The 26862-nt window shown below is 36.8% G+C and overlaps 1 protein-coding gene across 3 annotated transcripts in view; it reads left to right on the top strand.

Moving 5' to 3' along the window:
• The window catches only part of LOC113107494 (breakpoint cluster region protein-like), a 38597-nt gene that overhangs the window by 5516 nt on the left and 6219 nt on the right, over nt 1-26862 (top strand). For 2 of the 3 annotated variants that reach the window (XM_026270050.1, XM_026270049.1), the window contains exons 3-17: nt 12815-12981; nt 13467-13571; nt 13751-13936; nt 17557-17664; nt 17762-17822; nt 17901-17953; nt 18124-18264; nt 21222-21343; nt 21460-21625; nt 21710-21829; nt 21977-22052; nt 22204-22308; nt 22400-22474; nt 23509-23606; nt 23828-23947. In XM_026270050.1, coding sequence (XP_026125835.1) covers nt 12815-12981; nt 13467-13571; nt 13751-13936; nt 17557-17664; nt 17762-17822; nt 17901-17953; nt 18124-18264; nt 21222-21343; nt 21460-21625; nt 21710-21829; nt 21977-22052; nt 22204-22308; nt 22400-22474; nt 23509-23606; nt 23828-23947 — 1703 coding nt within the window. Of the gene's footprint in view, nt 1-12814; nt 12982-13466; nt 13572-13750; nt 13937-17556; nt 17665-17761; nt 17823-17900; nt 17954-18123; nt 18265-21221; nt 21344-21459; nt 21626-21709; nt 21830-21976; nt 22053-22203; nt 22309-22399; nt 22475-23508; nt 23607-23827; nt 23948-25384; nt 25819-26862 lie in introns of those variants that run through there. The other variant, XM_026270051.1, reaches the window with a different exon arrangement.

The following is a 26862-nucleotide window of genomic DNA, read 5'->3' as shown; positions in this document are numbered from 1 at the left end:
ATAAAAATGTTCCTTAGACCTCTTCTGTGGTAAAACTGTTATTTTTCACTCATGTTTCAGAATCCACCTCATTCACAGCGGTGAAAGGGGATTGCTGTCATGATCGATCACAAGTGTTGCTCGAAATGGATTGAGGTTGTCTTTGTGGGCATATGCTGACAGAACCAACCAGTGAAGGAGATCAGGTGGTTCTTATAGTTTTACCGTTGGCATTTTTCTTGGGAAGCAAAATTGGCATATTTCTCTTCCTTCAACTTGGTGTTAAAAGTCACCTCTTAGGAACCGACCGGCCTTGGCAGACAACCTAATCCTGCCTTTATTATTAATATAAACAGTCCTTTGTTAAAGTCCTCACAGACTCTTGTGCTAAAAATTTTTTTTTTAAAGTCTGGCTAGAAGATACAGGTTTTTTTTCAGGCTTGTGGGTTCTGCATGGCAGGGTTGGGAAAAATTCAGGATTAAAGAATTGGCTACCTTTCAGCTCCTGAGTGTGAATATCTATCTATCTATCTATCTATCTATCTATCTATCTATCTATCTATCTATCTATCTATCTATCTATCTATCTATCTATCTATAATTATTTCATTCAGTTTTTGACTTTATCCCTTGTTCTTTCAATCTGTCTTTCACTCTATTCTTTATGTCCTTCACTATAATTTGCTCTGTCCTTTGCTTCTGTTGCTTTTTGTTCTATTGGTTACTCTTAACTTCTATCTATCTGAATTTCTTCGAATTTCCGTTCCTTGTAATTCCTAATCTGAATTTCAAATTTGATTTAAATTAAATTTTGAATAAAATTCAATTTTGAATTCAAAATGTTAATTCTTTATCCCGTTTGTTAAATTGTTAAATTTCAACTAAAATTCAGAATTTTAGTTGAAACATAAAAGACTTTCTGAATGGCGCACAATCCTTTCTGATAACAGGTGGTAATGCACATTATCTTTGCTTTAATGTTATTTTTTGAGAAAATCATGATTTATTTTTTAGACTTTGCAAGCAGAATTGGCGATTCACATTCAGTAAGGCTTTGGAAACAGGGAGAAGTATTTGCTGGCTCTTATCCTTCTCGTTGTTTTTCCGTTTTATCATCTGCCAGAGCTCGTAAATCCACCGAAAGCCTCAACATCAGAAATACCGCTCATACAACTTCAGACGTGTACCATGTGCACATAAAGCCTGACAGCAGTAGCAACCGCTGCATTTAATTTGCTTCTGTTCAAACAGTCTATTTATGTGGTCTGTTAAGCTGTAATTTTGCACTACCAGTGCCCTACTAGCTGGCCCTTTTTCTGTGTGTGACTGTTTGTGTGTCACCTGTTATCCTGGGGGGTTGGCTGTGTACATGGGGGCAGGGCAGAGGCCAGGCTGGCGAGGGTCCAGCTGGCACGGGTCTCAGAGACCCTGCACCATCATCACCAGCTGCAGAGGAAAGAGCACATCTTTTTCACTGTCAATTAATGGGAGGAGCTTTCCACTCTACACAAACACACTGGTGTGTTATTTTATGCAGCACAGATGTATACCAATATTTAGGAAGAAACAGTCACAGCACATCTAAAACCATGTATATTTTTGAGGAATTATCTGCTTTCTAAAAATTTGTTTTATATATGGGCATAAAAACATCATGTAATGATTTGGCAAGGTCTGCTTTCCTGTATTAAAACAGGAAGTTTGGAAAGGAAATACTGAAGGGCTGTCCTTTTTCTTTTTGGAGTGTCAACCATTACTATAGTATGACTGTTAAAATAACACTACAGTTTGTTCTGTTAAAGAGGAACACCTACTAAAGGAAAATAAATCAGACATGACTGACACAAGTCTGGAAATTGCTGTCGGTGTGCCACCAAAACAGCCTCTTCCTTTTCACTCACTGTGTTTGCTTATGTCACAAAGGCAGAATAGTCTCTTGATTACAGAGGACGATGTCAATGATGGAAAGAGTTGCCATGGGGCCCTGTTGGCAAGAGTAAACAGCAGCATCATGAAACTATTTCAGCGCTGTTCTTACTTCAAATGGACTCTGAAGAACTTGCTTTTATGGGGTTTGAAATCAGTGTTTTTCTGGCTTCCTGTGGATTCTGTTGGCATTTTATTGGTTTAAAAAAAAAAATTCCAATCCTTTTCAATTTCATAATGTGGGTTTTTCAGATGAAACTGGATATTCAGCATGAAAATACATTAACGTTCTAAAGTTTGGGGTAACTACAATTATTATTTATTTTTATTTATTTATTGAAAAGAAATTAATACTTTTATTTAGCAAGGGCACATTAAAACAATTCTTTTGAACTTCCTATTCATTAAGTAAGACTAGAGCTGCACGAATCTCATGTGATTGTCATGCGTGTCTCGTCAGTAAAGCTGGTTCTGTGATTAGCAGTAAATGTCCATCACCTGCTTTCAAATGGAGCGGCACTTACTACGCAGAGCCGTAGTTTGCTGACAAGCTACGCAATATCGCATTCATAAGCGAATGCGATTAATCTGCGATTATGAATGCGTTATTGCGTAGCTTGTCACCGAACTACGGCTTTACTGACGAGACACGCATGACAATCACATGAGATTAATCGTGCAGCCCTACTGAAGACTGGAGTAATGATGCTGAAAATTCAGCTCTCTTATCACAGAAAAAAATACATTTTGAAATAGAAAAGTTATTTTAAATTGTAATAATATTTCACAATATTACTATTTTACTATATTTTTGATAAGTTGAATTAATGCAGCCTTGAGAGACTTCTTTAATCAACATTATGAATTTTTTATTTAATTTTTTAAATGATTCTTTTAATGGTATTTTAACTTTTATGTTTGCCTATGTAATCGTAATGTAGAAGTAATGGAAACAAGCATGCACAATTAAATATCCAAATCTTTAATATCAGCCAATAACTAATATGTTACTGATTGATGTCAACCCTATAATGCTGGCTGTATCATAGCTGATATGCACATTTTTTAAAGATTCTAAATTATGAACATGAATTCATCAATTAGTAAATAAACAGTTATCAAAACATTGCTGAAAAAACTGTTTTACACTATCTACTGCATGCATTCTGTCATCTAATACTACTTTCTTATATTTTAAATGTGTATGCAAAAATGTGTTTACAATATTTGAGGAAAAACCTAGAAACTGAACTTTACACTGATAATATCAAGCAAGACCGTAAAGATACAAAGTTTAAGTATCAAAGAACACTTTCCACTGTTTTTCTGCTATTTGCACTGATCCCCCTCTGGGGCTTACCCAGCTTCCCTGGTGGAACTAAAAGGGCCTTCTGTGCTCCTTCCCTAAAGTGTTTGTGGAATGTCTCAGCTGCTTGAGAAGTGTAGTAAATACACGGCTAATGAAATGTGAAGTGGCCCACGAGCACTGACCCTTGTGGGCTGTCGCACAGTCATGTGTGTGGAAAGTAGTTGGTGTAAAGTGCAGCTTGGAGGCCGGATACATCACCTATAAGATTTAAGATATTCTTCTATGATTTTATGGTAAAAGTTCCTTATGTTGATGCTTGGCATGTGATATTCTGCATTTAGTGGTTACTGTTGATGAACTCTGCACACAACAACAACAAAAAATCCCCATCACAAAACGTTTAGGAGCCAAACTACTTTTTAGATGACAAATTATATTATGATGGTATAAAGCTGACTGTTTAGCATCTCTACACTTCATTGAGTGTAAAGTTTTCTTACTTCTGCTTTAAAAGTCACTTCTGTGTGCTGAGATGAATGAGACTGACAAATACAGTGTATACACAAGGGTCTTTTTTTCTCGTTGTATTTATTATACATTTGTTCCAATTGTTACTCTATTTCTCCATGTTGTATATGTGCCTTATCAATATCAGTCTGTTTTGAAAAGATGTTTCTGCTTGTTAAGGAAGAAAACTGTTCCCATTACAGTCTGTTGAAACCTTACAGTGGCACATAACCAGTAATACTTGTAAAACATTAACATTTTAATCTTTATTCTTAAGAATATTGTTATTGATTTAATTAAACAAGTGAGTGTTTAAAATTATTCTTGTAAATATGTGAAATCTTGTCAGTAAACAGCTCAGTAAGGAAGTCAGTTGTACACTTGGTATTGCTTCCAAATCTGAATTAGGGGTCGACCGATACGTGCTTTTCAGAGCCGATGTTGATACCGATTATCACAGATCATGTAGTCTGATAACCAATATTTTGGACATATAAATGTCTGGTATAAAAATGAAAATTAATTAAAGAATTAAGAATAATCACAAAAAACCGTCTTTAAATGCCTTTAAATAATTTTAATGGCAAATTGCCTTTAGAAATGAAAGATACCAATAGCCATAAAAATTGCTTAATATCCCTGCCGATAATCAGCCTGGCCGATAATTGGTTGACCCCTAGTCTGTATCAGTCACAGGTTTCATGAAAATTTGTTGTGTTCAATAAAAAATTTTATTTATTAATTGTCACATATTTTCTTATATTAGATAATTTAAGTCACAATTTAGGGCCCTGATTTGTGGCTGTGTTCGCAGTGTTACTTAATTACAGACTTGGACATTTATTAAGCTTTGATATACCCTGTTCCCACTCAGATCTATTTAAGCATTTTTAATGAGTATGTTTGGTAGTCCCACCCTGAGTCTCATTAGCTCTTCTCAACCTATCTGATAAATAAAGAGAATTTAATGACCGTGGTGTGGTCACTTTGATTCATCCTCCTCCATGATGAAGGCAGCCGATGGGCGATGGAAGTGTTTTGGTGAAGCATGAGGGAACTGGCCATCGGCCAAACCAGCAGGCGGTGTGTGGTTAAACACATGCACTCCTTGGGTCCAGAAGTAGTGCCACCCTTTCCCAGGCCCTGGGTTTTTATTTTGATTCAGTGTGTGGATAGGATTTGCTTATAAAGTCCATTTGCGAACTCTAAACAATTGAGTATACTTGGCCTGTACTCCATCTCTTTCCACAGTGCAAAATAAGCAGAAACGTTTCACTGCTGATTTATTGAAGGTTTAAGCTTTGAATACCACAGAGTCTTTAGCTGCCATGCCAACCGCTGGTTTAATGGTCTCACCAATCCTTAATTGCTTAGATGGTTGGTTTAGATATTAAAATGTTGGTCAGACTAATTGTTTTCATCTATTGCGATGACGTTATTGCACTGAAAAGCATTTTAGAGTAACCATAAGCCAGGCTGTGTTTGATAGAACTGCAGTTCCTTCAGAAGCACAGAGAGATCTGTATTAATAGTGTTGCAGGATACCATTTCTATTTTAATTTCTTAAGAATATGAGGCCCAGCTATGCTTTTCCACTCACTAAATAATCTCAAGCCAGACATTAGGGTGACACAGAATTACTAATAGAATATAATGCTAGGAAAAAAGCTAAATGTTTTGCTCATTGTCCGGTGTTGATACTATATACAGTACGTAAGGCATCCCATTTATTGACCAGCTGCTATTTTTCCTCCAGAATAAATCTAAGCAAATCTTGTATTGAATCCTCAACTGGCTGTCCTAAGTGAATTGCCTTTGACGGAGGCTATTTTTTAGTTGCCTCTTGTAGCCATGCAAATGTGTCTGCGTGACTTTCTGGTAAAATCCATTTCCACTCTTACCCGCATGACTGACCACCTCCCCGGTGACCGTGCTGAAGAGAGCTCCATTGATTTAGTGAAGAAGCAAATCCTTTTAACACCACAGCACTTTTCTCTTTACTCTCAGAGGCCTCTCCTGGAATCGATGTGTGTGGAGTGAAGGCCAGTGGCCTCATCATTAACCCGTCCCGATCAGGTGCTAGATTTAGGTGTCTTTCACCTTTATCTGTTGGCCCAGTAGGAGACATGGAACACATATTTGGATATTTTAAAACCCAAGTTTGTTTTTAAGTGTTTGGCCGGAAGATGTGGCCTGTTTGTCCTAATGGTTTCAGCAAAATGAGTTCAGGACATACAACATGAAAACTGAGAGTAGTAAAGTTTATGGTTTGATTGATTCGATATTTTTAGATAGACAGAAGGATAGAGCGAACACTAGAGCGAAAGAACAATGGATAGTGCAAATGATAAGACATGAATGAAAGATAGAATGGGTGAAAGAATTATAGAGTGGACCATAGAGCGAAAGAATGAAGGATAGAATAAAAAATATGACGAAGATCTGAGTGAACTATAGAACGAAGGATAGAAGGAAAGAACCAAAGACCAAAGAATAGAGAGGACAATACAATGACAGAAAGAACGATAGAACGATAGAACAATTAAAAGTGTGTGTGATTAGACATGAATGAAAGCTAAAGCGAGCAAATAATTATAGTCAACTATAAAATGAAAAAAAACTAAGGATATAAAGAACAAAGGATATAGAGGACAAAAAAAACTAAAGAATAGAGTGAGTGAGAACGAAAGAACAAAGCATAGAAAGATAAATTGTTTTGATGTCAAAAATAGAGAAATACCAGGCAATTATAAAATCGCTTTCATGTTTTATAAGCTGATTTTCGTCAGCTCTCTATTGTTGTACAGTTACCGAAAACGCTTTTTATGAAATGCAATTTTAGACTTTGTTTACAAAATGTTTCCCATCATCCATCTCAGAAAAGTTCTTATTGTTTTATTCCGGCACTGTGACTGTGCTACTACCTTCCTCCATTGTCATTCGATTATTGAACCAGTTATGAAAACAGCTCTTTTGAGCAAGTCCAGAATTTCAGTCTGAGTCAGCGAGTGAAGTGTGGAGATGTTTACAATTCCAGCTTAAAAAGAAAGACACGGAGGGGGGCCGTTCCCACAGACCTGTCATCATGGAATCTACCCGACTGAGTGTTTATTACAGACTGAGCCATCCAAATAAATGCATTCTGTCCTCCCAAATTTACCTGGCACTGCTGTTAGCCTGTTTCTATCATAATGGGAAGAATGATGATTGAGAGCATCCAGGAATGTGAAGGTCATATTAAAATGAATGGGCTCACATCATTCCTACATGCCTTTTATAAACCTAGTGAAATACCTGTTTCTGTCATTGACATTCTCCCTTCTCTTTTTCCCATTTTAGTGCTTTTAGAGGTGAGGCTTGTCTTATCAAATGAAAGATGACCAAAGTGACCTGAACCGGAAATACTGTAGTTCAAGTAAATGTAACTAAATACATGGTTCAAATAGGTAATGACAAACCAAACATCTCCAGAGTTTAGAGAAGTTTGCTTTTTATTGACTCTGGATATGCTGCTAACCTTAATTGGTGATAATGTTTTAGTTTTACAAAAGGAAACTACATTTTTTGACCGTTTCGGATTCCAAACTTCAGACTTGGGTGGAAGACGAGTAACATACTGAATGAATGACAATTATATTTGACCTGCTTCCTCTGTGTAGATATGCTTGTTCCTTTTCTATTGTTTCTTTTGCAGGATGCTAAGGCATTTTTTTTTCGACTTTGCGAAGAAAAAATGGCTAAAACCCAATGGAAACTTGAAAAAGTCATAGAAAAAGCACTGAATCTGTGTCGATATCTTATCTGTGATGTTGCTTTGGTGCTGATGTAATGTTGTAGACATTGTGTCATAAACAGGAAGTTGCTTAATCCAAAATAGTAACAGCTGAATGGCTGTCAGTGGACTGAAGAGCTTTTTCCTGCCTGCTATATTTACATCGTCTCCCTTCTGAGGGGAAAACAGTCCACCAGTTTATCTTTGAGGTGTTACGGAAATTTGAGACACAATAAGCACACGTTCCAGATAAAACAAATGGAGTACAGACAGGCTTTTGATACACACACATAGACCACATCCTTTGTTTCATGAGTTGGATTTACATGTAAACCTGCCAAAGATGATATTTTCACACAACAGATATGTCCTGTTGACCTATTGCGTCCTCTTCGGGGACCATATGCACACATATAGAAGGATGTTACTGTGTGTTCTGTATTCATCTTTATCAATCTTTATCTATAATATACATAGGGTTTAAAAAATAAATAAATAAATAAAAACATTACTAAGATTTGTTCTATAAATGCTTAATTGTTCAGAGCACAATTGATTTCAATTAAAATGTGCAATAAGTATGAAACGGGAAGTTTGTATTTTTGTTTTAAATAACGGAAAAGATTAAAAAATAATTTACACAAGCTAATGTACAAATTGTTTAAATTAGAAGCATATAGAGAATATATGGAAATATTTATATATAAAATATATTTTTTGTAGATTTGTTTTAATAATTTTATATTATATGAATAATAATTTAAACACTATATATATATATTTATTTGCATTTTGTGTCTGGAGTTATTATACATGATTACACAGGAATCTTTTCACTATAGAGATCATCAGATCATCTAATGCAGCCTTGGATAAACTTTGACCCTGGAGTTGGAGAAGAGAGTTATGAGCAACTGGTTATGTTAGATCAGCGATCTGATCCTGAGATGGATTGTTCCTGGCCTTACACATCTGGCGCTTTCCACTCCCTTCGGGATCATATTCAAACACACGGATTAAGATGATCTGTGTGTGGTTTGTGAGTGTGTGTGTGTGTGAGTGTTTGTGCACATATCGGTGCAAGGAAAAAGACTAAGAGTGGGGTGACTTTTTTTGGTATTATCACAAGATAGAAATGCTGATATTGCGTCATGACAGTTTAATCTGCCTCGTGCTGAACTGTGTGATGCATTTGTGTTCACTGCCAGCAGACACTGAAGCATCTGCACTCGGATGCCCTGTTCATTGCTAACCAGAGGACTGTGATTTTAAGTTCAGGAGTCAAAGCTCTTTGTTGGTATCTTTGCCCTCCCATTTTGAATAGCATTATATAATAGCTTTGAGCCTTTGTCATTTCAGAGATAAATTCGGAGTATTTAATATTTCCTTCCAAAGAAAAGGGGTCGTTTTTACTGCTTTGTTCCACCGAAGGCCTTTTTGAGACTTCCTGGTTCTGTCTGTGAAGCTGTTTGACAGTGTGACATGAGAACTGCTGTGAATGGGCAAGTGCAGACATGAAATTGCTCCAAGGAATTCTTCATTTTCTAAGCCTTTGACCGGTGAACTTTATTATGTTGAAAGTTGGTTTAGGATCATGAATTAATGGCATTTAATTTGTTTGTTATTAGGGATATCAGTGTTTTTATCTCTGTCTATCTGTCTATCTATCTATCTTTCTGTCTTTCTGTCTGTCTGTCTATCTTTCCATCTGTCTATCTGTCTATCTATCTATCTGTCTGTCTGTCTGTCTGTCTGTCTGTCTGTCTATCTATCTATCTATCTATCTATCTATCTATCTATCTATCTATCTATCTATCTATCTATCTATCTATCTATCTATCTATCTATCTATCTATCTATCTATCTATCTATCTATCTATCTGTCTGTCTGTCTGTCTGTCTGTCTGTGTATCTATCTATCTATCTATCTATCTATCTATCTATCTATCTATCTATCTATCTATCTATCTATCTATCTATCTATCTATCTATCTGTCTGTCTGTCTGTCTGTCTGTCTGTCTGTGTATCTATCTATCTATCTATCTATCTATCTATCTATCTATCTATCATCTGTCTGTCTGTCTGTCTGTCTGTCTATCTTTCCATCTGTCTGTCTGTCTGTCTGTCTGTCTTTCTGTCTGTCTGTCTGTCTGTCTGTCTGTCTGTCTGTTTGTCTATCTTGCTAGTTATCTATCTTTATCTTAGCTCTCTATCTGTCTGTGTGAATGTTTATTTGAATGTGTGTGTTTTTGTTGGAAAGATGACCTTGCTTCAAACGTGTGTTTCCTTTGGAAAGTTGAGTGTGGTGGTCACACATCCCTGCACACTTCCTCATTGGCTGATTCACTGTCACCGTGACCAGAGAGTCTGTTCCACACACACACACACACACACACACACACACACACACTAATTCCATCGGATGAGTGGCGTTTTGGATGCTAATTTTAAAACCATGTTTGTCTGTTTTTGTAGTCTACACACTGCAAATGACATATATTTTTTTTTGCAAAAATGTGTAAGGAATAATAAATATAAATGGATCATATTATATTGTTTCTTTACAAAACTACAGTACTGTTTCTAAGTTTGAGGTCTTTAAGATTTTTGTTGAAATGTTTTTTAAAATGTAATTTATATGATAAAAAGCTAGTTTTCAGCATCCTTACTCATAACATTATTAGCTTTGTTGCGCAGAAAAATTTCTTATGTAATTAATATCAATGTTCGATCCTTTGACGAATAGAAAGTGCAATTTATGTGCAATAGAAACAATTTTATAACACCATAGATGTTGTTACTGTCACCTTGGATCAATTTAATGCATCCTTGCTGAATAAAAGTATTTAATTTCTTTCGAAAACATTTGAGCGGTAATGTATTTGCAAACACAGGAGAAACAACATTAGGGTGATTTTATGGATGTCCTCTTATGAAACACATCCATTTCCACAGTCGATGTGGCCTTGGTGTTAGCCACAGGAATTGTTTTGCTCATAAGCTCAATTTTAGTGGCTAATCACAAAGTAACACACGCTGCCCTTTGGCATGGCTCTTCCTTCTACATTGGGCAGCAGAGACCTCTTTCTCTCTCTCTGTAATCCTCTACCTCTTTTCTCCTGATCTCTATTTGTTCAGGCTCAGTCTATTATTCTGTCTTTTTAAGCAGGCTACATGCCAGGCCACTCAGCAGGGCTGCCTCCATGTTTCCGGAGTCCTCTCTTTCCTGTTTCTCTCACAGTGAGGTGATTTGACTCCTAGTTGCTCCCATCTTTGTCCTCTCTTAATGTCATCCCATGCAAGCCTGTTGACTGCTGAATGAACCAAGACGCAAGACACTGCATTTCTGACTAGTGAACAGTAATTCTGGGTGATGCCCTTTTACTCCTGCTGTTTATCACAAAGCCAACAAACTCTCAATCTTTCAAAGTCTTTTGGGACTTTTATGTTAATCACATTGTTTGTATATGTAAGTGATTGTTGTGCTGGATGGATGAGTTTATGGGCCTGTCCTGTAGATTTGAGGAAGTATAAACTGGCTAGTGTGAAATTCAAAATCTTTTCCTTAACAACTGTTAAAATATAATATGTTTACTACTGAAATTTAAGTATCTAAAGTAACGTTAGTTTAAATGCACTGTGTACAGAGCAAGAGCTGTGAGAGATCAATGAGTGGATTTCATTATTGATAATCTTTGTGTGTGTGTGTGTGTGTGCGCGCACGTGTTTTGTGTACATCTAGATAGCTCTTGACTGTAGCATCAGACTTCTTAACTGAGGCGATCAGCACACCAGATAAGACAGACACATAGTCGATACGTTTGCGTCTGGATGTCTCACCGGTGCTGAGCTGTTCACAGACTGCAGGAAATGAATGACTGTTTTTAGACAACTTGCTCTACAAATACAGACAGAGCGATAACTCACAATAGTCAGGATAGTCTATGAGGATTCATCATGTCTCAGGTTACTGCAGTCTGTGAATCACAGCTGATGTAAATGATAACCATTTTGTGGGTGAGTGTGTGTGTGTGTGTGTGTGTACTGTACTGTTCACTATACCTTATTTCAAATTTTTTGGTGAACTATTCCTTTAAACGCAGTTGATTCGTATATTAAGGCTGTATGAAGTGCATTTGTATGACTTCAGCTCAGCAGCTGCTCCTCATTTTGAAATCCGAACATGCTCAGTATATTAAAATGGCATCACTAATGCAGCTATTCATCCATGTAGCCCTTAATCCTCATCAATGGTAATTAAAACAAGAACAATGGTGTTGAATTATTCATTGCTTTGTGAGTGATTAAGAGGTTTTAGTTTCCGCTCAGTGGGATCTTGTCAGTCTTCTCCTCAAATGGACCGCTTTGACTTCAGTTTCACATTTCCACCAGTGGGCTGTCGTGATTCTACCTTTCATATCATCCTTTCACTGCCAGGAAAAGAGGGTCTCTGTCATGATTGCAGCTGTCTAGTCTTTCATTGTTCATTTGCTGTGTCAAACTGACTAGACTTCCCAGTCTCAACCTGGTTAGTGTCAGTGATATTCCCTGGAGGTGTGGAAAAAATACTCAGTCTGTCACAGCAGCGAGCAGATTGTATGTAGAAAATGTTGGCTGAAGTTTAGTAAAAAAAAAACTCTTCTTATGTTCCCAGAGTCCTCTTAAACAACAGAACTTATTTTAGCTTTACATAATACGTTGAACAGTGTATTATTCATTCTTTTTGTAAGTAAAACATCAAATCTGTCTTCATATTGTCAGAGGAAAAATTACAATTCAGTTACTGCATTTTACTACACACATTTTTAATAATTCAGTTGTGGCGTCATGCATTAATGATGAACAGGATGCTTAATTGCGGCTGTGATTCAGAGCGATTGTTGATAATGTTTCCAAGAATAAATCTGAAACGGGTGATGAATTCCTAACGGCTTTGTTTGTCTTCACTTGGCAGACTTTATCTTTTGCTTTCAATTATACGCCAAGGTCTTTATTGCGAAGAGGATAAAGCTCAGTCTTTTTGGCTAAGGTTTCGGTCTTCTGTGTGCATTACATTAAGAGATAAGAGATGTATGAGACACTCTCGGGTAAATGATGTATTGATTATATCAAGCTTTTAAAATTAAGATGGAAAGCTTGACTTAAACCCATTTTTGCTTGTTTGCTTCTTAATGGCAATGGGCGATAAATTATGCACTGTTATTATTATAATGTGTATAATTATATTTAATACATGCATTGCAAATTACTGATACGGTTTAAAAGTATCATATGTAACACTTGTAACTCAACCTGACCTCTCTCTTCTCTTCATTTGCAGACATCCCATTTAGCGGGACCCCCCCTCCAGCATATGTTTATGATGCCGATCGAGGTGAGGACGTTGTGTCCTACACAGATGACTCCCTCTCCTCTCCTCGCCTTCACCCGAAGGGTCGAATTATTAGAGAGCCCCCCTCCTCGGGGTCCCTGGAGTCCATTAAATCAGTAAGGGACATTAAGATACAGAGAACTAGCTTTAACCTTCATTGCTGTCCTAGTGTTTACACACCTCTCCCAAGTGTTTTTGTAGTTAAATAAATCTCAGTCTTGTATTTTGTAAGATAATTATTGTTATATATGCATGATGTATTGTTTCCATATACTTTATAGGCCAATATTACAGATTTTTCTATATCAGTTGATATTACAAGTTTAATTGTACATGCACATTGCCTATATTAAAAAACATACAAAAAGGTTCTGAGTCAGTTAACATTAGTTTTCTGAACTTTTGACCTTTAGTTTTCTTTATCTTTGAGGTGTTTTATATCTGTATATGGGATAGAGTGATCTATGTTTGACCTCTGTAATCTGAATGGGATAGGATTTAGGTTTTACAGGATTACTGAGGAATTGCTAGAGACTGTAGACAGGAATATGTGTTTTTGGCTGAACCCTTAATGTGTTTGTTCATCATGAATATTTTCCAGTCAGAGCTGGATGTCGAAAAAGGGTTGGAGATGAGGAAATGGGTCTTATCAGGGATCCTGGCCAGTGAGGAGACCTATCTGAGCCACTTGGAGGCGCTCTTACTGGTGAGTCTTCAGGGTTTGCTGGGTCTGTTTTACTGCACGATTGCTCACGAAAGAGGGTCAAAGATCACCATTATAGTGGTGCTGAGCTTTGCACATTGCACTCCACCCAGGTGGTTACAAATGGGACCCCCTTTTGACCTCCTGTTTTTTTTTCTGTTTGTTTGTTTTTTTTTTCTAAGCCCATGAAGCCCCTGAAAGCTGCTGCCACCACCTCCCAGCCCATGTTAACCCTCCAGCAGATAGAAACCATTTTCTTCAAAGTGCCTGAGCTCCACGAGATCCATAAAGACTTTTATGATGGCCTGTTACCCAGAGTGCAACAGTGGAGCAACCATCAATGTGTGGGTGACCTCTTCCAGAAACTGGTGAGCAGCGTTGCATTAAAATTAAAATAGCCTTTCATTTTTTTTTATTAACTAGGTCAGTTGATTATGCAAAAATTAGGAATTACACATGGTTATTTCATATATTTTAGGAATAATAAAATTCTGACTGATAGTAATTAAGCCAGTAATTACTTTCATGTTTTGACTGATAACCATTAATGCTGTAAAATTTTGTCTAAATAAATAAAAAAGCAATCATTTTAAATGCTCCAAGTCATCACAACATTATAATCTACAGTATGAAAAAGGGAAATTCATGGATATTCGTCAGTCTTGCTAAAGATTATATTTAACAGTGTTATTCAAGATTAACGTGCACAATTAATAATAATAATTTTGTCTATTCTAAATAGTTTTCTTAGAATTTAGCATTTTCCGGCAAAAAAAAAAAAAAAAAAGTATAGAATGATATACTGTAATCACTTGTTCATTTCTGTGTTATCTAATAATAGGCTAGTGTTACTGTTACTCATTGTAACAACTGAATTGTGCTGTCACTTGATGCCACATGCACGTGTCTAATTGGGGTAATCCATACATGATGTTTCTGTCAGACCACCCAAGAGGGATTTTTTTAAACTGTTTATAAATGCAGTCATCATCAAAGCATGTCTCTCTGGTCCTCCCTGAGGAGAATTTCCTTTGATAACTGGTTTAGTAAGCTTCGCGAGCAACAGCCACATCATTCCTCTCGGCACAATTAGCTGTGGAAACTGAAACTTTACCCCCATCTTTATAGACGGCCGCAGGACTTGACGCTCGTGCAGATGAAAGCATTTCAGAGCCACATGACTGCATGTAAAGCAGATAGGGGGTCTTGCTCTCAGATCGGCGGGGCTGCGCTCAGAAATGCTGGGGTAGGGTGTTGTAGCCAGGTGCACAGATTACATGACCAACATCACATTTTGCTTACGGTATCGATTGTTATGTAAGATGCATGGTTTGCCTTTTCACCCTCTTCTTGGTTTTCTCTTGAGATCTATGAATTGTGACTTTATTTATTGTATTTTACAACGTTATACCAAAAGAGTTTCCAGTAATCCCACAGAGATTATATTGTTATATTGCAAATACTTGTTGTTATTATTTGAGGAATTATCGATTTGCAGAGCTGAGCAGTTTTGTAGCCTATTTCTTTTTCTTTGCGCAGATGTGTTTGCATGGAAAAGTATTTAGAAAGCACAACTATTTGGGAGAATATGCCATGTCCTTTACGTTTTGGAATGTGTGTGTGTGTGTGTGTATGTGTGTGTTTGCAGTGACATAGTTCTCTACCAGGGTGTGTGTGTTTTACACAGAGAGGGGTAAATAAACAGGAAATCCCACAGAGTTTTCAGTGGACAGGGAGTCCGGTGTCTGCTCTGTTTCCCAGAGAGCATGATGTCATAGAGCAGGGGTGCGCGTGTCTGCCCTGGAAACCCACTCACTGCTGGGCATTCCCTTGCCCTCTCCCTCTCCCTGTGGACCAGCAGCTCTCACGCCATGGGATATACCCACCCCTGACTCCTCAGAAGCATTGAGTCCAAAAAACGGGCTCAGATTTTTTCTTATAACTTGCAGTAGGCAATTCAGATGTTGGTTTAGTAATGAAGAATTTGTCAGACTGATTCAATCTTTTTGAACAGATTATGAATAAAAACAGCTTCTAAGAGTGAATTAGGATACACTGGACATGCGGTATGTTTTTAACTCATTAAAATGAACCTGCCCAGTTATTTGTTCATGAATCAAAATACATTTGTCTTGCTGTAGATTTTTGACCCTCTCACTGCTAAATGAACTGCTTCATAAGAGTCAATTGTTTGTGAATCAGAATACAGTGGTCATGCTATATATTTTTGATTCACTGAAATGAACCAGTCCTTTTTTACATGCACCCTTCAAGTACAACTCAATGAAAAGATGTTTCCTGACAATATTTCTGTTTTATTACTTTTAAAACAAAATGCAAACTTACATTCACAACTCAAAATATAGCTGTAGAAGAAGCTAAAGATATGTCTTCAGACCCCTTCACTAGAGGAGAGTCTTTAGAAAGAGGTTCTTTACACTCTTTAATGAGTATTCATCTTTTATCAGTGAGCGGAGTTAACAGCGCGATGTAATCCGTCTTTTTTCTGATCTCCGGGTAATGATGCTCATATTCTGGATGGCTCACAAGTTTCCCCAGTTGCAGTATAATGGCTGTGTTGAAGGAAGTGCTTAACCTCTCTGTCTCGTGACGAGCCCCATCACAAGTCCTTCTCTTATTTACCCCAGTGTTGGCAGCACTCGAGATGTTGCCATGGAAAAGGCTTGTTATCTGTGCCCATTTCACAGTTGTTGTCTTTTGAATGGTGTTTTTCTTCGTGACACAAATGCTCATTCACAGCGACATAGTTTTCACTTCGTTTACACCAAGTCACTTCTTTTTTGTTCTCTTAAAATTGAGTTTTTAGACAAACTCTGGAAAAAGTGTTTTTTTGTGTTTGTTTGTGTGTGTGTGTGTGTGTGTGTGTGCTATATGTTCATTTCATTATTGTTTTGTAAGTGATATTTGCTTTGATTTTTCTTTATGATATTACATGAAACATTCAAATATTTGTTTGATGTTGTGGAATTAATGGCACAGCTATGGTTGTACATTTTTAAGAATTAATAATGCACAGTAAATATTCGAATGGTTCGTTATAATAGCACTATTTGCTTAGATTACAATTGGTTCAATCATGTAATAATTTATATTTTTATTATGAATGTATAATTTTGATAGTTTAAAGGGATTGTTCAACCAAAAATTTAAATCTGCTGAAACTGTACTTACCCTTAGGCTAAGATTTAAATGTATTTTTATTTCTTCATCTAAACAGATTTGGGGAAAATTTAGCATTACGTCACTTGGTCAACAGTGTAGTGAATGGGTGCCGTCAGAATGAGAGTCCAAACAGCTGATAAAAACATCACAATGATCCACAAGTAATCCAGTGCATCGGTTAATGTGTTGTTGAGAGAAAAGCTATGTGTTTGTAAGAAATAAATTTATAATTAATATGTTTTTAACTTTAAATGAGTCCATTGTATTGCTTTTATAGTGAATTCTGAAGAATCAGGAAAGAAACCGATCAACAGATCAAGCACTGTTTACAGTGAAAACTATGTCTGTGGATTTTAATGCAAGAGAACATGTTTGGAATTTTTGTGATGTTTTTATCAGCTGTTTAATCTGACGGCACCCATTCACTGCAGAGGATGCAAGTGATGTTATGCTACATTTCTCCAAATCTGTTTTGATGAAGAAAATCTTGGATGGCCTATAGATGAGTACATTTTCAGAAAAAATGTATTTTTGGCTAAACTATTCCTTTAAGATTGAACCATTACATCACTGTGATCATTTGTCTGCTGTGTTGAGCGCTGTTGTATTAATGCTGCATCAGGCTGGTATTTACTTGTCTTTGAATATCAGAAGCATGTCGACCATGCCAAAACAGGCCACGAAAAACTGCCTGCTCTACCTTAGCAAGCAGAATTAAGCCACTGTAATGTACATGAGGAATCCGCCTCTAGCACTGAGACTTCTTCTGTCTCACTCTCTCCTGTTGTTTTATCTTCCCACACAGGCCAGCCAGCTCGGCGTGTACAGAGCTTTTGTGGACAACTATAAGGTTGCCGTGGAAACAGCCGAAAAGTGTTGTCAAGCCAATTCTCAGTTTGCAGAGATTTCAGAGGTCAGTTGTGAGGGCACTTACATTATACTGTCAAAACAAAGCCTGATATCTTTGCCTCCTTGTAAATTTGTGTATTTGTTTACCGTTCCACCTCCAGAATCTGAAAGTCAAGAGCGCTAAAGAGAGTAAAGATCAGAATGCCAAGAACTCTCTGGAAAGTAAGTCGTTTTTCCACATTTACTGTCCTTTTTCACCACTTAGTATTCTGATCACTCTTTTGCCTCACTCGTTCTCAGCGCTGCTGTATAAACCAGTGGATCGAGTCACTCGCAGTACCCTCGTCCTCCACGTGAGTAAAACTAAAAGAACATGTAAAAGAAAACCAATCATTTTTCTGACGTGAGAATGTTTGCATGTTAGTGGTGTAACAATGCTGATGTTTTATTTGGATGAGCTTAGGCTGTGTTTATTTACACCTTACACGTGTTTTGCCATATTTGATAAGTCTGTGTGTTTCAGGACCTGTTGAAGCACACCCCATCCAGTCATCCAGATCACCCCCTCCTGCAGGATGCCCTCCGCATTTCCCAGAACTTCCTCTCCAGCATTAATGAGGAGATCACGCCCCGCCGTCAGTCTATGACTGTGAAGAAAGGAGAGGTCAGTGCTGCCCAGTGACAGACCTGACATTTTTCTCTCTTTCTGGGTTTTGAACATGGTAGCTGTATTGCTGTCAAATCAATGCAGGGTCAGAAAGCTCTCGGATTTCATCCAAAATATCTAGATTTGTGTCCTGAAGATGAACCAAGGTCTAATGGGTTTAGAACACGAGGGGGAGTAATTAATGACTGAATTTTCATTTTTGGGGGAACTATCTCTGTAAGTCTGATAAAATACGATAAATATAAAAAAACATGAAAGATAAACAACTCTGAAGACAAAATGTCATGGTGTCTTTTTATGACAAAGCAAGGTTTATTAAGACTTTAAAAAGTGGCTCCTTTAAAAATGAATTATTTTTATGGATATAATTTATGTAAAAAAATATATATATATATATATATATATATATATATATATATATATATATATATATATATATATATATATAATATATATATGTAATATATATATATATATATATATATAATATATATATATATATGTATATATATATATATGTATATATATATATATATATATATGTATATGTATATATATGTATATGTATATATTATACATATATAGTATAATAAAATATATATATATATATATATATCATATATATATATATATATATATGTATATAGTATATATATGTATATATGGTTTACATTGTAACTTTTTGAAAGTTAATATGTGTATGAGTTCAAGGGTCCAGGCCACAAGAAAATCCTTGCTGATAAACTCTTGTACTGTAACCCTTAGTAATATTTTTACGACAAATGTAAAAATGTATATCAGTATCCGTCAACAATACAATCATCTCCACCTTCTTGTTCCCCTTCCTCCTTGCTTTTTTTATGAAATGAGAAGCATCTCAACACCCTTTCCAGCGTCAGAATGAACACAAATGTGTATTTGCACACTCTCCCGACCCCTCTGAACTCTGAGTCAGTTGAGCTTGCAGTAGACTTCCTCGCAGATTACTGGAAAACTGTGTGGGAAGTGGCTCTCTGATTGTAGGCTTGTGGACATGCCAGGCATTTTTATTGAAGAAAATACTGAGATACAATTCAAAGATAGCAATCATTTATTATTATAATTATTAAAGGGATGTCTGACATAAGCTGGGTAACAGTACAGCCCAGCTTAATCATGATTCCAGTAAAGAATTATACTAAGATGTTTTTATTTTTTATCACTTTGCAGGAACTGATGATAAAACATCATTATAGAATCCTACAAGAAAGCATTCATCAAAAATACATTTTTTCGACATCAACTATGCGCCTTTGCCAGACACACGAGGCCTTAAATATCTTTTTGTTTCTCTATTGGGATCCAACAAACAAGTTTGTATCAAAGAAGTATTAAAGGCCCTTGATTATGTTTTATGGATCACGAAAGGAGAAATTGTAAAGACTGCCAAATTGAATGTTTGAAAACAGAAGCTTTCAAGAATAAAGCATTCTAAATAAATATTACAATTCTAATATGATCATTTATTGAAAAAACGTCACAAAAAACAGAATATATATCACCAAAAACCTAATAATAGAATAATATTGAAAATATCTTTCACAGCACATTTACATTTTCATTTAGAGGTCCAACAATGCCTGTTCAGAAAGAAACTAATTTTACTTCACTGCATTATCATTTGTCAGGGTATCTTGGTCCATGTCCTGTTTAATTATTGTGATGGAGATGATGGATTTCCAGTTCGTGGCCATGTGCTGCTTCTCATCTTCGGCTGTTTTAGCAGATGTCTCTAAATGTGGCCAAAGTCAATACTGCACCCGTATATCATGTTGGCCAAATCCTGGTGTACTTTGGGAGAAAAAAAATGCAAGTTTAGACATAAGGGATAAACACACACACACACTGAAGCCAGGGTCACAGGTCATAGCCATTGTTTTGAATGCATCAACACACACACACACACACACACACACACACACACACACACACAGACATTCAGACCATGAAAAGAGCAGATGTCTTTCACATATGCCGCACACCCTTCAATTAGGGGAAGATTCGGTCACCCAAGAGTGCAAATGCACACCCAGTTGTAAAGAATGACCTGAGATGAACATCTTGTACAGAACTTTGATATTGCTTTGCTATTTTAAGGATAACATTTAGTTTTAAGATTTTTTTTAGTGGAATATATTGTTTTCAATTCATTTAAGGTTAACACTTTTCCTCTAATCTGACATACAGTAGGTAATTACCATCAATATCTGCCTTTTGTAAATCATCTCACCCAGCACACTTTTTTCATCCTATCGAGCCGCGCTTGTCCATGGTTGAAACCCCCTCAGGCTGCCATCATTATCGTGAAAATAGCTCCCGTGACTCACCCACCATAGCGCAATTTCTTAAGTGTGCCATGCCTCCATCTGAGTGAATGAGTCTGAGCCTCTCATTGGCTGTTTTCCTCCTCACCTACTTTAAATGACCCTATGCTTCAGGCAAAATAGTGACTGCCTCTGATTCACAGGGCAGTGAACAACACATTAACGCCCCCTATTGGTAAATGGTTGAAACTATGTGTGTTTTTGGTAAAACCATTTTCACATTCCCAGAGTTCACAGAAGCAGAGAGTGTCAAACTACAACAAATATATATAAAAAATCCACAACAGCAATTTATAACTTTCCAAAAGAGGAACAAATATACAAAGAGAGTGATTATTTGTGTTGGTCAGAACAGAAAAGATGTCGAAATTGTCATCAGTCTCTTGTATTAAAACGCTCGCACAGCAGCATTAAGTAGTTTCTATAATTTAATGTAAAGGTATTATAAGACAAAGTATAGTTTTATAGATGTGCATTATATATATATATATATATATATATATATATATATATATATATATATATATATATATATATATAAATGAAAATATGGAAACTGTTAGATTTACATGTCTTTCAATGTCTTTAAAGAATCGACAACTTCTCAGAGACCAGTTTATGGTGGAGTTAGTAGAAGGGGCACGAAAACTTCGGCATGTCTTCCTCTTTACCGACCTGCTGCTTTGCGCCAAATTGAAGAAACAAACTGGAGGGCAAGTCAATCTACCTTTATTTTTCACCTGTAGAAACATTCCTCATTTCAAAGTTGGGTTTTTTCTTTCTTTATCATAATTCGTGACCTCTGGTTTCTGGCTCTTCCTGTGTTCAGGAAGGGGCAGCAGTATGACTGTAAGTGGTATATCCCACTAGCTGACGTCACCTTTCAGACCATCGATGAATCGGAGTCTTCGCCGGTCCCCCAGATACCAGTGGAGGAGATCGATGCTATGAAGGTCAAGATCTCCCAGATCAAGAACGAGATTCAGAGAGAAAAGGTAGATAAGTGGATTGAATATTAAACACTCAGTTTTGTGTTCATGGTTTCTCACCTCCTTCCTCTCTTTCTCTCATGTTTTCAGAGAGTTTGTAAAAGAGGTAAAGTCCTTGATCGTCTCAAGAAGAAACTGTGCGAACAGGAATCTCTGCTGCTGCTCATATCTCCATGCATGGCCTTCAGAGTCAGCAACAGAAACGGCAAGGTGAATCAAGACCAGGCAAATTTCCATGTTTTGAAATTTCCCAAAAGAAAACATATTAACATTGGACGTTTAATATAGTCTATTAAAAAATGTAAATAAAACACTCCCAAAAGTTCTTATTTCCTGTGTTTTATTTGTGTATTCCAGGGCTATACGTTCCTGATTTCATCTGATTACGAGCGAGAAGAATGGAGGGAGATCATTCGGGAACAGCAGAAAAAGTGTAAGCATCGCTGGTCCTCTCAGAAACCTTCCTACCTTCCAAGAAAATCACAGCAGGACTCTTTAAACTGCTCTTTCCCTTCAGTCACTTACTGGTTAAATGCAGATATTGCCGAACTTCACTGAGTGAGTCCCTCTTGGTTCTCTCACAGGTTTCAAGAGTTTTTCTTTGACTTCCCTGGAGTTGCAGATGCTCACCAACTCCTGCGTGAAGCTCCAGACAGTTCACAATGTTCCTCTGACAATCAATAAAGAAGGTGAGTGCCTTTTTTGTTTTGTTTTATTAAGATCTATATTGTCTATATTTGATGTCTTTCTACTGTATTTTCTGTGGTTTTCTCCCATTAGATGATGAATCCACGGGGCTGTATGGCTTTCTAAATGTGATTGTTCATTCTGCAACAGGGCTGAAACAGAGCTTGAGTAAGTTGTCTGGCACGGGACGTCTCACCTAGTTTAGTGTGTTTTTTCAGCACTTACAATTAGATGGAATGAAATCCGGCTCACAGTAATCATTAAATTATTGAATGCCTCCCTAATATGTGCGCACATGCATGAAAACACCTGACCTGCTCCCTGCTGTTGTTGGGCAGAGTTTTGTCTATGAGCAGCTGTGGGACGGGTGGATTAACAGGGAACACTCCGTTCCTTCTTAAAGCTAACGCTCCATCACTAATTGATGTATCTCTTTGTTCTCGCTCGTTCATTGCTTTCTTGTAGGATTTGTCCTCAATAACATCTTCCTTACTGTATATACCATGGTGACAATAAAAAGATAAGTAATAAAGCCAAGCTCTTCACATTAAAAGTAAAGAAATATATTCTTACAACTAGACTATATGCACTACCAGTGAAAAGTCCGTAACCTTTTTAAATTGCTACTTTTTATACAAAAGATTTAAATTTTTCTTATAAATCCTTTATTGAGCACCAAATCAGTATTAGCATGATTTCTGAAAGATCATGTGACACAGAAGACTGAAGTAATGGCAGCTGAAAATTCATTTTTTGACTATTAATATTTCACAATATTACTGTTTTACTGTATTTTGAGCAAACTTCTATCAAAAACATTAAAACATTTTACCACCCCCACATTTCTGAAGGATTATGTAAATAAATAAGATTTTTATAATGTTATACAGTGTTGACAGCTGCTCTTGATTGCTTATTCGTTTAAATAATTGTTTAATTTTTTATATATTATTCTTTTTTCTAAAATATTTAATTCAGTAATTTCTACACAAGAATTAAGCATATCAAATAAAAAGAAAATGTGTATTAAAATATACTTGTAAAAATTTAACAATTACTGTAATAGTTATTTGGGATTTTGGACATACTGCCCATCCCCGTGTGGAAAAAAACTTTCAATTTCTGAATCATATAAAAACAAAAAAACATTTGATCATGGTTTTGTATGTAAGTGGCTTGTTGTCTCTTGTCTCCCCCTCCAGATCTGTACTGTACATTGGAGTTGGACTCGTTCGGCTATTTTGTGAACAAAGCGAAAACTCGTGTGTATAGAGACACCACAGAGCCAAACTGGAATGAGGTCAGAACTGCAGCCCATCCTCGGCACCTAGTTGCCTTCAGAAACATTTAGAGAAACCTTGGGCATTTGAGAGACAGATAGAATAATTAATCCTTGTGCTACGATCAAATTCGATCCCACTAGATGAGCTCGAATCACACCCTGCAGCTTTAAATATAAAAAGACATTATAATGCAAGTTGAACAATGTGATTAAATGGTGGTTGGACTCTCTTTTGGCAGGAGTTTGAGATCGAGCTAGAGGGCTCTCAGACCCTCAGACTGCTGTGCTACAGTAAGGTCAAACAGTGCAGGGATGATGGAGAGAACATGGATCGCATCATGGCCAAAGGACAGATTCAGGTTTGCCTGCTTATTATATGATATTTCAAAATATGTGACCCTGGTCATAAGGGTCTATTTTTTAAGACTGAGATTTATACATCTGAAAGCTGAATAAATAAGCTTTCCATTGATGTAATGTATGGATTGTTATGATAGGACAATATTTGGCAGGGATATAACTATTTGAAAATCTAGAATCTGAGGGTGCAAAACAATTGCCTTTAAATTTGTCTAAATTAAGTTCTTAGAAATACATATTACTAATCAAAAAACAAGTTTTGGTATATTTACAAAAGGAAGTTTACAATTTTTTTTTTACATAATATCCTAATGATTTTTGGCATAAAAGAAAATTTTGACCCATACAATGTACTGTATTGTTGGCTATAGCTACAAATATAGCCGTGTTACTTATGACTGGTTTTGAACTGCTTATGTCCTCACCAACAAACACTGGACAGTTAACAGCTCAGATATCACCTGTTCTCGTTGGAAACACTGTTGAACACGGTTGTTTTGCTTTAGCATATTATCAGACTTACTTTCACAGTGCTCTTTTTTAATAGTAGTGTATTTTAGTAGATCTCCAACTAAAAAATTGTGTTTATTACTGAATTAATCCAATTATACAGTATATTTGATACATTTCCATAGAAGTACATTTTCACTATTGTGAAGTGACTGACACTGTTACTCTGTGCGCAAATCCAAGTAATCAATTAGGAAATTGTGTTATTTCGTTATCGATTTTATTGATCAATCATAAATCCCAGGATAAAACAAGCAATCTATAACCTGCTTATCCATAGTGACTAAGCATTTACATTTTTAATTCCTAATGCAATGAACAGGACAAAGCGGGTAAGTTGTTCAGGTGGATAATGCAGTGGTGTGCTCGTGTCACCAGAGAAACCTGAGCTCCGGCTTTAGGGAAATGCTTAGGTGTTGTGTTAGAGAGGGATTAGAAGGACTGTGTCGCTGTTTGGAAATGCTCCAAAGAGAAAGTGGGACATGACACGCTGACAGAGTCCCAGAGAGGCAGGTGGGAAACTACGGATGAGTTCAGTTCAAGTCAGCATCAGCAAATGAAAGCTTTTGTCTTAATCACATGACCTTTTGTTATTATGGCAACTATGTTTTTTTTTTTTCCTGTGGCCACAGACCATATAGATCACAGCTGTTTAGTCTAAACACTCCAAACAAGATCCTTTATATCTGTTCACATAGAGTTCAAACTTTTTCAGTATCTTCTCAAATGATTGTTATGACATGATAAATACTACATATACTGCCCTAAATATGAGAAGTGGCACATTTCTTAGATGATACGCAGAAAAGCACTTGAACGAACCCTTGAAATTGTCTTGAATGCGTTGTTGGTAGGTCAGCTGCCACACTGGGCCGTAATCATCAGGGTGGGAGGAGATTCTGTAGTTAATCCCAGCGCTCCATCTGTGTGACAGCTCCGTCAGGGAAGCTATGTGTGTGAACTCAAGAATATATCAGAGACATTCACAATGCACTGCTTCAGGGTGACATGGAACGCCAGTTGGCCGTTGTGCTAGAAGATCGAAATTGGACTGTGCTTCTGTAAGTGGAAAGGGATTCCTGTTCCTGTACCCTGCTGCTTCTTGTCAATAACATAGTAGCATTCTTTGAGGAACCTGAGCCAGATGGGAAAAAAGGAGCAGATGCAGGATAGTGAAGAGCATTATGGTGGAATAAAGCCTGTGAGCAGTAAACTGATGAAGGAGGAGTTGATTAGCATCTGTGCGGTGGAGGAAGAGGAGAAACAGGAGGAGGAGGAGGTGGACATTGGCCTCAGGAGGGGTCCCAGCACTGGGGCTCGACTCTGGGGTAGAGTTCGCAGTACCCTTCTCAGGCAGAAGGTAACAAGAGCCTTGAGTCCTCATGCGTGGAGATTTAGGAAATAAACTCAGCTTGTTCAGTTGGTTTGAGATGGATATTGTTAAGCAGGCTGGTTAGGAATTGAGATTTTGAATTGTTTGATGTGGATTTAGCTATCCGTCACTTCAAGGTTATTTTTCATTGGTCAGCATTTTGTTGGTTTGGTAAGTAGGGTATGTTTTATTTGTTAGTGATCTGAAAAATATTACGGCTTGAGACTTATTGATGGAGAACATAAGAAATAAAAAACTGGTGTATGGCATGTGATTACAAACTGGTGACCTCCAGGGGGCAGCAAGGGACCGCTGGGGGTCAAAATGTGTTTTTGGGACAGTCAAAGTTAAGTTACAATTAGCTATTAAATCTGCATTCGTTTTGTGGAAACTACAATTTAAAAGCAATGCTTTTTATTTTTTAAATGTAATTTATTCTTGTGATTGCAAATCTGAATTTTCAGCAATCATTACTCCAGTCTTTAGTGCCACATAGTTCATAAATCATTCAAATATGCTGATTTGCTTCTTAAGAAATACTTATTATTAACATCAATGTTAAAAATAGTTGTGCAGCTTAATATTTTTGTGTAAACTGATGATTAAACATCACACATGAATCTAGACACAGCCTAAGTCAATAAGTTATGCCCATGATGACATGATGTATACAAAAGACTCCAGATGTGTTCTGAACATATGAAATATGGCGTTGATTTTTGCTGCATTTCACCATGTACGAGTGCACCAGTTTCCTCGAATTACACAAGTCGGATATTTTGGCATGAGTAAAGCTAACCAATCAATACAGGTTTTTCCATCGGCAGCAAGCTGGTAATTCATGTTATCACAACACCCATAGCAAAAAACACAATAAATACAAACTGACACCCTGGTATTAGAGACATGTTTAGAACAGAATCTGTCACCAGATTAATGCTGACAACTATGACTATGTGGACGATATGTAATACCATAAAAACTGGGGAGGATGGACATATCATAAAGAAGGGAAACTGTACTGATGTTACT

This window comes from Carassius auratus, chromosome 8 (assembly GCF_003368295.1).
Source record: "Carassius auratus strain Wakin chromosome 8, ASM336829v1, whole genome shotgun sequence".
NCBI classification, from domain to species: Eukaryota; Metazoa; Chordata; class Actinopteri; order Cypriniformes; family Cyprinidae; genus Carassius; species Carassius auratus.
Note: the sequence above shows the minus strand (reverse complement) of the source record. Positions and strands in the feature narration are given on the sequence as shown.